Here is a 14,485-nt window from a genome sequence, read left to right as displayed (position 1 = left end):
GACAATACATACCATCTAGCATAAAAGTATTACAATACACTTTATAAAAAGATATGAACTACACTTTAGACATGCAAAGAAAAGACAAATAAATACAAACTATTGCCACTGTAATTAAAAAGAAAAAAAAACCTTGGTGTTTTCCACGACTTATCTAGGAAAATCTCGCGCGCGGTAACGATGTCATTTAGCGGGGTAAAAAGTAAAACTAAAACATTCTAGTGACATATGCCTTTTAGACCTTTGAGGTAGTTTAGACCTGCATGAAAAATCGTGTAGTGTAGTTGCATTATAATGCGTTGCCTAACAGTGGGTCCTATTAAGTTAACATACCTGTGCCAGTGCCGAGTGCGGGCGGTCGCGCCAGCAGTTCCCTTGCCAGCCTCGCGCCGAGCGCGCAAGCCTCTCTGCCGTGGCCGTGCGCCTGCAAACCCTCAGCACGCGCGAACGATACCTCCCACCCGCATTCCCATCCCGCCGTACTGGAGGCTGAGCATGGCTGGGAACAAATCGGTTACTAAGTTTCTAAAGTCTGTGCCACCGAAAAAAATATTTTTAGGAGTAATATATTTCACGTCGACTATTAATATAACTAAAAGGCGCCATTATTATTTCCCCAGGTTAATTTAATTGCTCATAAATTAGATTACTGAGATTGTACTTTATAATGGAATACATTTTACGGGTTGCGTATCATAATTTAACGCATTCACTGCCACCGACGCATATATGCGTTTTTGGAACTTCCCCCCAGTGCCGCTGTCATAATTATTCATACATTTTGAACGCACATGTGCGTCCGTGGCACCTGTGGTCAGTCAAGTCAAGTCAGGTGGCAGTGAATGCGTTAAAGCACTCGAAATTACTATAACATTCACTATTTCTTTCTGTCAAACGTTATTTGTTGAGCGTAGAAAGAGATGGTAAAATCGTTCGGCTATTCCCGCCAAAAAATGTTAGAGATAGCCAGTAAACTCAGTGCGTTACGTTATTAACACCTATGCCCTGCCTTTCCTACGAGATCCAGCTGCGTTTACTCCGCTCTGCAGTCCGTTCCTCTGCAGTCCATGAGTACGTTAAATATGGCCAACAAATCAAACCGCATCGTTATACTTACAACAGCAGTGCCACTGGTGCCCTCTCCGGCCACGGCGCGACGCGCGGCGGCGGTGTCGTAAAAGTACAAGTTGCAGTCGTCATCTGACACGGAGTCGTCATGCGAGACACGTCGCGCCGCGTCGTCGGACGAGACGCCCGGGGAGCTTGACTCTTGCGAGTCTGTGTCCACGCCGCTAGCGACCAGGATCTCTTCTTCATTCTCGCAAAAGCCTGAGGCGAACAAGGATTAGGAGTTAAGCACGAATTGCATCACACATTTAGATTGAATAAAATCCTTAGCCTCATAAATAGGCTCAGAGTTGGTCAGCGAGCTATGGAGAGAGCTATGCTCAGGGTTTCTCTACGGGATCGAGTCAGAAATAACGCAATACGTAGAAGAACGAGGGTCACCGACATAGCCAAGCGAATCAGAGAAGCGACTAGGCGATTAAGGGATTAGGGTGGCGAAAGATCAGTAATATGATGTAAAAAATTTCCTTTCAAATAATTTATTTATTTATGCATGCTAGTATTTTTTTATATATTAAATAATACTTATAGCAAAATAAGTTCCGAACAGTAAACTATAATAATCAACCATCTTTTTAACTTTATTATTCTGTGCAAATAAAGAAGTTTGAAGTTGGCTCGTTGAAGTGCCAATGAGCAGGCCATACAGCAGATATGATAGAATAGAACAGAATAGAATATAATATTTATTTGTATAGGATTAGTAGGTACATCGGTGATGATGATGATGATGACGATGATGTCATTTTATACTAAGTTACCTATTCCCCATAATTACCTTCTGACGAGACGCTGGAGTGGTTTCCATCGCTGGGTCCTGGGATAGGTTGATCGCCTCCGCCTTCACCTGACCCGCAAGGCTAAAGAAAAAGTTTGAAATAAGTAATTTTAGGTAATTTGCGTTAAAAATAAGTCATCAAGGTATCCATAATATTAAAGCTACGCTAAATTCTAGTAATTTATACTAAAATATTTTAGTAATTTAGAATGTTTTTTACATAGGTAATAGATAGGTCAAGAAATCAAAGACAAATTATTTAGAGCTAAATACGCACGCCATGTTTTCTTTGTGTGATTTTCATGCAACAGCCAGTATCGAAACAGATAAGAGCACAAACCTCATCGCAAAGGGACGAGCAAGCGTGTTGCGCCGCGGAGTTGCCGCTGCCACCATGCTTGCCGCCGCCGCCGCCACCCCACGCCACTAACGCCGCTTTAGTGCTGTACCACCACACTATTATCTAATAAAACGAAACAGCATGTGAAAGAAGAGTATAACGCTAAACTTCTCAAAATTGGCTAAATAAAGTTTTTCGGAGGTGCATTCTTTTTTCGTTAGGCCTATCCCTGTACCACAAAAGTTACAAGTGCTACAATGTGACAAAATTGTAACTCGTTCAGACAAGAGCAAAGGATACGTTATGATTTAGCGTTAACTCAAACTCAAACTCACAACATTTATTGACAAGAAAAACACACACATCACAACAAAAACACAGTAAAACATAAATAGGAAAGAGAAAAAAATAAGAGATATTTGCTGTAGTGTGATGCCAAAAGGATCAGCTCAGCATATGCGAGCCCTGTAACCAGAGCTGCAGCGCTGGTTTTCAGCTGAACCCCGGTGAGTGTGCACCCACGTAACCGAACGCGTAATTATTCCAAAAGAAAAAACTATATATTATAATTTAATATATATATAAATCATGACAAATATAGGAATTATAAAATACCTATATACATATATATGCGTGGAAATTTGTACAAGAGGATTTAAAAATAAAACCCATCGTGTCAGACTAATCATGAATCGATGGTGGAATGTATAGAAAATACATATTTCCACACACTAATGATTGTTCATTTCGATCTGGTGTGAAACGACGAATTCTAACACGAAATTGTTCCATTCACGTTAAATTAAATTAAATGAACAAAACAAAAGAATGCACAAACCTGTTCGCACGCCATAACCTCCTCAGTGATGATCTCTAGAAGAGGTATAGCGTTTCTATCGCTCCGCTTGAACATTTCTCGAACTATGGACAACAGGTTCCACATGCCTTCTGGCTCTCTACCGCGCAAAGGTCTGAGGAGCGACGACCATTCCGCTGCCGCCGGAGGGGCGCTGGTGCTCAAGTAGTTGACATCACTGGAAAAATTGATGGGGGTTTGGTAACCTAACAATGATTCAGTCCCAACTAATAAAGTGAAACCAGGATAACTGAGATCTCAAGGGCCCAGCATGCGCTTCATTCAAAATGTTTGAACGCAGTTTTGTTTCATTTTGACAATAAAAGAATGTTTCCTTTAAGTAAAATGAGTTAACGAAAGGATAAGGCAGTTTTCTCTCAAGTCCCATAACTTTTCCCATCCAGTATGTGTAAAACTTAATGTAGTACTCGATCGTATCACAACACGTTATTTATGGAAACCAGTCATTCATAATTTGACTTGATATAACGCCAGCGTAGACTTTTAGAACATCCAAATTGTATTTGCAACATTGCGAGGTCACAAGAATCCTGACTCAAGTTGAAATAACATTCACGTCGCAGGCAGTGAAGGACCGCGAATTCGTGATTACACTGCATGAATTATTGCGTAACTTATTCGCGAAATTATGTGCATTGATACATACATTACAATTGTATTGTATGGTCAATATCCGGAAGGTCAGATACCCGTGTTGTGAATAAATATATAGCAAAGCGACGATTCATGTATTACGGGCATGATCCAGACATTACGTTTAATTAATATTTTGTTTTATAGTTAACCAAGGAATAATTTGATTTCCTCGATTTCCTGCCTTAGTTTTAATATTCATTTGTAGCAATATGATAGCGATATCCAACTAATTAGCTAAATGCAAAAAAAAGTTAAAGTACTATTACAAAATTTTGTTTCAACATTTTGAACTAAGCTTATCAATTAAAATCATCCAAATCTGTCTAACTGATTCACGCACGACGTGTCAGATTTACTTATTCACTTTATTTAAATAAAAATCACAGAATTGATATTATTACTGGTATTGTAGCTACTTCGCATGTGTTAAGATGCATATTGAATCTTACCTGAACACAATAGGAGCAGGAACACAGAACTTGACTAAGATCTTATTAATATTGTTGTGCAAGGTCTTTTCGTCAAGAAACCAGGAGGTGTACTCATAAGCAGAAGCGCCGGCCGTCGGGTCGGGCGCCCCGCAGGTCGTGTTAATCTGGTTCGGCTGTGCAGACAGTAACTCGTCCAGTATTCGCTGAGCCGTGGGTAACACTTGCCGAGGTAATTCCGATATCAGGTATTGTGCGAATTTCTGCAGTTGATCCCTCCTCAGTCTTTGAAGCGACTCTGACACAGGCGCTCTGAGACATACTTGAGTTGGCTGAAAATAGTTAATCTTATGTCAGCGTTTCTTAACCTCGGGTTGCGACCCAAATTTGGGTCGAGAGCGGTACTGCGATGGGTCCCGGTAATTCTCTGAATAACGCAATACGTAATATTTGTTTTTTTTTACCCCCGACGCAAAAAGAGGGGTGTTATAAGCTTGACCACTATGAGTGTCTGTTTGTGGCACCGTATTGAATTTGAATGCGGTTTTATTTATTTGAAAGCAGGTTTTCTAGCCATGGTTTTTAGACATGGTTTATCAAAATCGGTTCAGCCGTTTTTGAGATATTGAACTTTGATTTTAATACTAACACATATTATGACGTCAATTTTAGCGCTATTTTTGGGGTCGCGTGTTTCAAATATATCGAACTGCTATCTTGAGTGGATCATAGGAATATTTAGTTAGAAACCAACACTATCTGTTGTCGTAGTTTCTTTTTCAAGACTTCTAAACATGTCAGCTTTATTAATTACTAGCTTTTACCCGCGGCTTCGCACGCGTAAACTATTCGGTGTGGTAGCTGCAATTGAAATTTTTCGGATTTTACAAAATTCCCCTGGAAATTCCAATATTTTATATCGTGGTCTTCATTGAGGTTGTGTTGTGAATAACTGTACAAAATTCAAGACTCTAAACCCAGTGCTGAAGTTTCAAAATTTTCCCTATCCAAATTCAAATGCAAAATTCAAATTCAAATCATTTACTCAGTTAATAGCCGCAATGGGCACTTTTACACGTCATTTTTTATACTACCAGCGCTTTCGGAAAAAACCATCATTGCCAAGAAGAATGCGCCGCAAGAAACTTGCAGAAGTCATTTTGTCAAAATAAAATAATTACAAATAAAATACTTAAAAACTACAGTATACTGAGCACTACCTGTCATCTTGCGTATGAATGTTATAGTTAGCTTATTTTATGTGTTGTTATGGTATCTATCTACCTATCTATCTGTTTAGATTTTGTTGTGTATGTGTATTGTATGTGTAGTTTTATGTATTCTTGATACAGCTCTAATCTACTGTAATTGCACCACCTGCTAAAATGTATTCCTTATTTATGTCCATTGTAAAGGTTGCCTGGAAGAGATCGCTCTGAAGCGATAAGGCCGCCTATTGCTTACCTTAGAAAATCTCTATGTATATACTTTGTTTTCTGTACTGTTTACTGTATTGGTGTGCAATAAAGAGTTATTGTATTGTATTGTATACAATTAAATAAAAAAATACAAATAATAATAATAATAATACAGGGATGTATGGGTCCCGTTAGTTACAAATATATACCGTGGAATATCGGGATAAAAAGTAGCGTACTTTAATTAATATTTTGACATATAGTTACCTACATAATTTCATGCCTCTAAGCCTAGCCTTGTTTTAATTTCATTTTTATTCCTAGGTATCCAACTAATATCGTGGTTAAAAAGTTGTCTTTATGTTTTCTAGACATCTAGCTTCCTACATACCAAATTTTCATGACTCTATGCTCGCGGTCAATATTTAAGATTTTATCCTAAAAATCCCGTTGAATATCGTGGTTAAAAAATACTTCGCATGTGTTATTGCAGATTGAATCTTACCTAACACACCAAATTTCATGGAACTCTAAGCCCATTGGTATTATTTCGAGATTTTTATCCCAAGGTATCCTCATGGGAAGATCGGTCAAAAAGTCGCTTATGTGTTATTCCAGACGTCTAGCACCTACATACTAAATTTCATGACTCTAAGCCAGCGGTTATTATTTCAAGATTTTTCCCTATCCCGTGGGAATATCGTGGTAAAAAATAGCCTATGTGTTATTCCAGAGGTCCAACTACCTACATACCAAAATTCATGGCTCTAAACTCAGTGGTTGTTATTTCGAGATAATATCCCTATCCCGGGGGAATATCGAGTCAAAAAGTCCCTTACGTGTTATTCCAGACGTCCAGTTACCTACATACTAAATTTCATGACTCTAAGCAAGCGGTTATTATTCAAGATAATATCCCTATCCCGGGGGAATATCGGGATAAAAAGTAGCCTATGTGTTATTCCAGAGGTCCAGCTACCTACATATCAAATTTCATGACTCCAAGCCCAGAGGTTGTTATTTCAAGATTTTATCCCTATCCCGTGGGAATACCGGGATAAAAAGTATCCTATGTTTTAATCCAGGTTTATAAACTAATTTTCGCCAAATTTCATCCAAATCCGTCCAGCCGTTTCAGCGTGAAAAAGTAACAAACATACTTACTCACTCACTCACATACTCACTCACTCACAAACTTTCAAGACTTTAAACATGTCAGCTTTATTAATTATTAGGTTTAACAAAACCAAGAAAAAATTAAAAGCGAAACAAACCTCGTCAATTTTCACTTTGTTTAAATCTATGGAATTTTTATAATAAACTAGCTGTTGCCCGCGGCTTCGCCCCGTTTCTGTTTTTTTTTTATTTTGTTACGCAAAAACCTTGTCCTGACAATAACCAACACAACAAAAAATAATTATCTAATGCGGTGCCGTCGTTCGGAATCTACATTTCGGCAATTCACTTTTTTTATTTATATAGAAGAAGAAGAATAAGATAGAAGATTACACTTAATTTAAATCATGTTTCTTCGTTTTTAGGGTTCCGTAGCCAAAATAGCAAAAACCCTTACAGTTTCGCCATGTCTGTCTGTCTGTCCTTCCGCGACTTTGCTCAGGGACTATCAATGCTAGAAAGCTGAATTTTGCACGAATATAATATGTTAACTATGCCGACAAAATGGTACAATAAAAAAAATATTTTTTTATAGTACCTCCCATAGACGTAAAGTGGGGGTGTTTTTTTTTCTCATCCAACCTAGTAGTGGGGTATCGTTAGATAGGTCTTTTAAAACCATTAGGGGGTTGCTAAAACGGTTTTTCGATTCGATGATTTGTTTGCAAAATATTCAACTTTATAGTGCAAATTTCCATTAAAATCGAGCGTCGTGGACGTAAACTTTAGGATGGTAATAAGTATATCAAACTTACAAGGAAAACTAACGGTTAAGTTTTCTTGAGAATTATTAGTAGTTTAAGAGTAAATAGCAGCCAAAGTTATAAAATATACCTAAACTTGGAATATTCCGTACAAAATACGAAATCCTTAGAAAAATATTACTTATTCTTTTCGTAATGGCTACGGAACCCTATTTCGGGCGTGTCTGACACGCTCTTGGCCGGTTTTTGTTTTCATTTAACTGATGATATGCAGCAGATCATTTTACTTCTGACCATATTTACTTATATTGACAAGACATTTACACACTTGACTATTGACTAATTAGCAGATTTAAAAGAATTTTAATTGGTGATAATTTTGGACATTGTAGCTCTTGTCTTCATAAAGCTTTCAGTGTTTAGCTATTTAGCCAGTGCCATCTCTTATTTTAGACTTAAAACGTGAGTCATCGCTGGCAACACTTACTTATGTAAGAACATACCATATAACCCAATGACATTGAATAGTAAAAATGTAGTCATGATTCAAACAGTTTTGTTTCAGTTCAGTTATATTTAGCTTGTCGCTAAGTTTACCAACTCATAAATATTCCTATTTCCTTGTCTCGTTTCTAGCATGTACATTTTTATTAAACATAGATTAGCAAATTACAAGACAACTAAGGAAGCTATTATACTACATTTTAATAGAATCTTTCATTTTTCTAGACATTTAAGACACCCTAACGTGGGCACACTTAATTATGTATGTCCCTGTTGAAGTGATTAATGTGATTATAATCTAAAAGGAATCAAAAAAGAATAATAGTCACATCACCAAGACCTGGGCAACCCGGTGTTCATATTAGTTGGCTAGAAGTGTCTACAGGATTGTCAAATTCTATTGAATTGGAGTTTAGTTTCTCATGCATTACTGATTAAATTCTTATTTATCTTTAAACATTATTAACTAGGGCACTAACTAGTCTAGTATCTAAAACAAATTAATTTTATTTCATTTCCTTTAAAAAAAATAAACAGAAATATAGGTGATTTAGTTTGAATTTCAAAGGATAACGGCAAGTATGATTATTATACGCCGTGTTATTTTTAATATCCGTTAACTTTAAAGGCACAATCTACAGGTCAAATGAAGTTAATTTCTAATCATTAGAAGTAAAACAGCGTAAAGGTCTTTAATTTATGTTTTTTTTTTAAGTCCATAACCATAACTAATCCGCGTTTAATTCACACATATTTAGCAAAAGAAAGTTAAATATGAGGATTTTTTGATGCCTCTCTATCTGTCACAACAATGTCACTTGTCAAATTTGTTTCTTTAACAATTTAACAATTAATAATGAATGTGAAGCTATTTAAGCAAGAAAAAAGATTTTTGTTTTAGAAAAAAAAAACAATTTCGCGAAAAAGTTAATTATCAGGTACTTCATATCAATGAACTGAGCCGTCTGTCGAAGTTACCGGATATAAAAAAAACACGGTGTAGATTTCTTCAACTGCACCTGTAAACAATGTTTGTATGACATCCCCTGTTTCACCATCCATTGATTAGTGTTAACTGACGGATAAATTTGATGCAGTCTCTGTTTGTTTTGTTTGAACAGACGGAGACGGCATCACATTTGATCAATTAAAATTAATTATTGGGTGGTGCAACATCCATTGATTAGTGTTAACTGGCGGTTAAATGTGATGCCATCTCCATCTATTCGAACAAAACAAATAGAGACGGCATCACATTTAACCGTCAGTTAACACTAATCAATGGATGGTGAAACAGCCCCTTAATCTTGCAAACCTAAGGAACTGACCTAAGGAACAAACACTACTTCCGATTTACTTCCACTGCTACTGTGCCACTTAGTTGTTGCCCCAACATAATATACCGTGGAACCTACAGAACAAGGCAAAATTTTCAACTTACTAGATGTATCCTATAGAGGCACACAGCAACAATATGTGAACACCAATGAGCAGTTGATGAGCAAGTGCAGTTGCATGATGATATTCGCTGTCTGTCAAATGTAACTGCCACATTGAATTGAGCTCGTGGCATGTTGAATGATACGGTAGCTGACAAGTGGAAACCTGCGAAGAGATAGAACAACACTCACAAAAACAAAATTTGCTATATATTATGTCATCTTGTATCCATCTGCTTGAATTAGTCTTCGCACTTTTTTTTTTTTTCTATTTTTTTTTTGAGGCTTAAGTGCACCAGTGTGACTATGCCAGCCTCATTGAAAGACTCGATGTCCACATTCATCAAACACTCCTATTGCGATATCCAGATTGTCTTCGCACTTAATCTATGCCTTTTTCATCTTAACAAATCCGAAGCATATGTTCACTCCTTTCATAGGTCTCATCATTTTTATATTGGTTTCCTGCGCTTTTGATAAATTTAACTTTTTATCTAAATTGACTTCTGCATAATATTAGGTACAACTAAAAAGTATTAGTAGTCAGAACATTATATGAAGACGGCTAGTTGACAATCATTTATCTTTACAGTTAACATTCTGTGACCTAGATAAAAATAAATTTGATTTACATTGATCAAAATAATAGTATGTATCCATACTTATTAATGATTAGAATTTATTACAAGGCAACAAACAAACAATTTGTGTAACCAATATGAACACAGCTTCTGGCCACTGGCCAACCTGTTATGGCAGTAATAAGAACAACATACAATCATCAGATAAAAGATGTAATGACAATGACTAAATAATGGGTTTGACTGCATGTTACATTGCAGAGCTTTTTTTTTGCTGTGCTAAATTTTGGCAAATAAATCTATTCTTTCTTTCAGACAAATCGGCTTCAATATTAAAATAATAAGCTGATGTTGGTCCAGCATAGCAGCCTCTTCAGTCTCGTTATATATCCTAAAATAAATAACTACAAATATATTTGCTAAAGGAAGCTTGCTTCCTGGATAGCTAGACTTCCTGTTATTTATTAACAAGTAAACTACAAAAGTATCCTACTTGAAGAAATGGCAATTATGCCAGCTTTTATGTTAAACTAGCTGCTTGCGTCGTCAAGACTTAAGAAGAAGAGTTCTTGGGGGTTTGGGTCCCATGCACAATGGCCAGGTCAATTGTTGGCACTCAGACCCAACATCTGACAAAGCCATGCATATCCAACCTCTTTGATATGTCCATTGTGTAAGGAAATGAGTGAGCACCCATGATCACATGGAGTTTTCAAAGCCTCATTAAAAATAAGGAAAAAAACCTTGTCCTGACAATTACAATCAGAACAAAACAACCGAATCTTCTGTCCTGTGACTGATATTATAATGATGATGATGAAACCAAAAGGTAAACTCACCAATCTGCAGCACATCCTTAACAGCCCTATCTCTGAAGAGGTGCTCTCCACGTTGAAACTCATCAGCAGAGCCATTGGCCAGACATGAGTAAAGTCTGATGTCATCTTCGCTGTCAGGGAAGCTCCAGAAGGCAATCTGGAGCTGCAACTGTTCTGGTACAGGAGGGTACACATGTTCCACAAGCTCGAATGGTATGTGGCATGCAACACACTTTGCTGCTAGCTCACTTAAGGAAGATACTGTTTTATCTGTAACAAGAGTATAAAAACATGAATTTACTGGCAGAATCATTGGTAATAGCTAAGAATACATACCTACTACAGTCAAAACCGTTTATAGCGACATCAGTTATAACAGCATACTTATCAAATGTAGCAACCAAAAAAAAAGTCCCAACACAATTTAAATACTAAAAAAACATATGCAACAAACAACCATGCTTAACAAGCAAATATTGCTGTCCCTGCAATGTCATTATAAATGGTTTTTGATTGATTTACCAAGTACTCTTTATTTGCTGATTTGGCTTAACCTTTTGTGTATTATTTTTTTAATCTAATCTCATCTATAATCTCTTTATTGATTTTAATTTATAGGTAATCTTGCTTATTTAGGTACCTATGCTCAAGTGCATATGAGTAAGAAAAGTTTTAGGTATCGGAGTTTTCATCACACGTTAAGACATTAGCAGGCCATGGAGTTGACATTACCAATAAAATCCAACTCTTATTCATAGTCATACTCACACTCACTCATTTATTTAATTCTAAAATGCCTTTATAGCAATCCTGATAAAAAATCGTGAGCAATATGTGATTCAAATTTTAATTAAAATTATTAATTACTAGATGAAAACCCGGCTTCGCTCGGGTAAAATGTAGACTCATAATAACATGTTTGAAAAAAAATTTATGCCAGTGTAAAGACTGTCGTACTTATCAAAAAATCTGACGTATATTCCCAGCCTTAATATTATCACAAACGTACTTTCACAGCTAACCTACGTATCGGTATTTCTCTAGTAGATATTTCTCCTAAATTTTATGATGATATGATGTCTCTGTCTCATAATCAAAGAAATTAGACCTAAAGGGCCCCATATACGGTATGATTCGTCTGTGTGATCGATCTGATGAAAATCAACGAATCATACCGTGTGTGGGGCCCTTAAGAGGTCACAATTGAGAACGAAATGCAAACCTGTGACACCTGTGACACATGATGACGTGACACTAATGCCACTTTACTTAGACAGGTACAAAACTATTAATATAGATTATTTTTATTTTGTGATTGAACTTTGGGTGTCACAAACTATTTGATGCTGACTCATATACTCAAAGACAAGATTGTAGGATTGTGATATACTCACAAGCAAAACTACTGCATCATTTTTCAATTTTTCATACAACTTTATATTTATGCAGTATTTCTGCTCATAGGTATATACCTACTCGTCAACATTCTTGTCCTTGATTATAAAATAAAACTCACTAATTAAAGAAATGATTGAGTATGAGTATGAATACAAGTTTAATTAATTGCTAATGATGACTCCATGGCTCATTAACGTCTTACCATATGATGAAAACTCTAATGCCAATTATGAATAGATTAGGCATTACATATACATAGGTAAGCTTAGTCACGATGACAATCATAATTGATGAATTTCTAAATCTAAAAGTAGTGATTGCAAATGTAATATAAGTTGTATGTATTGAAAACACAATACATGTTTTAATCATGTATTTAAAGTAATTAAGCATATGGGGAGGCCTATGTCCATGGGTGGGAGTCCTATGATATGATGATGATGATTAAGCATAATTATGTAATGCACATAGGTTTTTAATTCCTGTTTGGAATAGTTTGTTTAGTATATCAATTGAACAAGGGCATTGATTCAATATATGGAACTACTATTGTTTACTATCATGTGGTAGAGATATTTATAGATCAAACTAATTACCTATGTTGAAATATTTTGTATCTTAAAACATCACAATTTAAAGCTTAAGTAAAGCTATAAGTAATTTCATTCATAGTAATAACTACAGGAAGTCTTCAATTTGACCATAAGAAATGAATCTGTGAAAGTTGTGAAAGTACACAAGTATCACTTTGTAAAACTTTCTACAAACTGAGATAAATGAATTACAGTGAAATCAAGTTCAAATAATACAAACATTTAAGTTGAGTAACAAAGAGCAGGGATTGGAAACCAAAGCATTATTATTAACTGTTCTGTCCAGTCAAAGGTAAATGACTTCTTAGCACCTGTTCTTTGTATATCTACATACATGACATGCATATATGACTCTACAACACTTTCATTGAAAATAACATGAGGATGCATGTATATCGACAAATGATGACATAAAACAACTTTATTTTCGTACACAAAGACAAGTACTGCGTGAAATTAGGTAATACTGGCCTAATTTCGCCCTTTCGAGACAAAGGATCAGCTGAGTTAACTAGCTTGTTACCTTGAACGGACTTCTTCGCGGAGCGATTGCCAAATGAGTTTTGTAGGTTCGGCCTCCGCCACCCTCGCCAGTTGTTGCACAAGCTTTCAGGCTCCGAACTCCAGCTGCATAAAGAATCACCCTCGAACCTTTCCGAGTCCTCGAAACTGAAATGGTCACCTTCCTCCCAGTCGAGCAGGGGAGACCCCACGTCGACCGGGGCTGCTTGTCGGCCCCCTTTTCCATTATTATTAGACGCCCCCGCCACTTTAAAGCGATTTATCAACACGAAATCTTAATAAATATCGCTGGATGACTTCAGCGAATTACCACAAGGGGTATCCACAGTCACTGAGCATAACTATATTCATAAGAATTACAATTTTATGTCACTAAATGGAAACTTTTGTTATAAGGTAGCAATGAAATAAAATACATCACAAATGTTAACTAATCTATTCTGAAATGAACTGATCTAAATAAATCCCTGTCGAGCACAATAACAAATATGGCCGAACAACGTCCCTTCCCCATCTATCTATTTCAATAACTATCAATAAAAAAAAGTATGTATAGCAAGTAGCAGATGATGTTCATATAAGTACAGGTAATAAACACTAGATGGCACTATACCAAGACAACACTAATGAATGAGGTTGATAATAATAATAATAAATGAAAACAAATAATAAATGGTTTGAATTTGAATATTTTATAGTTCTAACAATATCAAGCCGTTCTAATTAAGTTTTGATTGCATCGAAAAAACGTTTTTGATAATTATATATTTGTTTCCCCGGTTGACACTAGATGGCAGAATACAAAGAAACGTATTTTTTTAAAACTAGCCATTCACGTAAATCATGATCATGGACAAGAAGTTCAATATAATGAGTTTCTAAAAACCGCACTCTAAATGTCAATATATCATTGCTTTTAAGATTTTGTTAATCGTTTTATCTACTGCATTTAACAGAAAATCTAATTAATTAAGCCATGTATAAAATACTTTAATAAGTTTTACGCGATGATTAAAAATCATATTCTCGTATTGACCTAGCTAAGGTAATCCTTGTGAAATTCTACCCGTCAGTTTTAAGGAGCGGCCACACCGCTGCTTAAAAAACGGCGACGGTACGGAATCGCAGTGACGCATCGTATGCAC

The 14,485-nt window shown here is 36.1% G+C and overlaps 2 protein-coding genes across 5 annotated transcripts in view; both read right to left on the bottom strand.

The window, feature by feature from the left end:
* LOC141427455 (zinc finger SWIM domain-containing protein 8 homolog) overlaps positions 1-417 on the bottom strand; it is a 29,085-nt gene extending 28,668 nt beyond the window's left edge. For all 4 annotated transcript variants that reach the window (XM_074086937.1, XM_074086939.1, XM_074086940.1 and 1 more), the window contains exon 1: positions 334-417. The gene's annotated coding sequence lies outside the window, so the exon portion shown is untranslated. The remainder of the gene's footprint in view (positions 1-333) is intronic.
* Positions 219-14,185, bottom strand: LOC141427183 (zinc finger SWIM domain-containing protein 8 homolog). The gene is made up of 11 exons (XM_074086414.1): positions 14,170-14,185; positions 13,342-13,614; positions 10,849-11,097; positions 9,431-9,594; positions 4,209-4,519; positions 3,085-3,280; positions 2,247-2,369; positions 1,907-1,988; positions 1,118-1,329; positions 334-499; positions 219-259 (listed from the first exon to the last, which is right to left on the bottom strand). The coding sequence occupies exons 1-11, from the start codon at positions 14,183-14,185 to the stop codon at positions 219-221; spliced, it is 1,833 nt and encodes a 610-aa protein (XP_073942515.1).
* Between the last annotated feature and the right edge of the window lie 300 nt (positions 14,186-14,485).

Source organism: Choristoneura fumiferana, chromosome 4 (assembly GCF_025370935.1).
Source record: "Choristoneura fumiferana chromosome 4, NRCan_CFum_1, whole genome shotgun sequence".
Taxonomy (NCBI): Eukaryota; Metazoa; Arthropoda; class Insecta; order Lepidoptera; family Tortricidae; genus Choristoneura; species Choristoneura fumiferana.
Note: the sequence above shows the minus strand (reverse complement) of the source record. Positions and strands in the feature narration are given on the sequence as shown.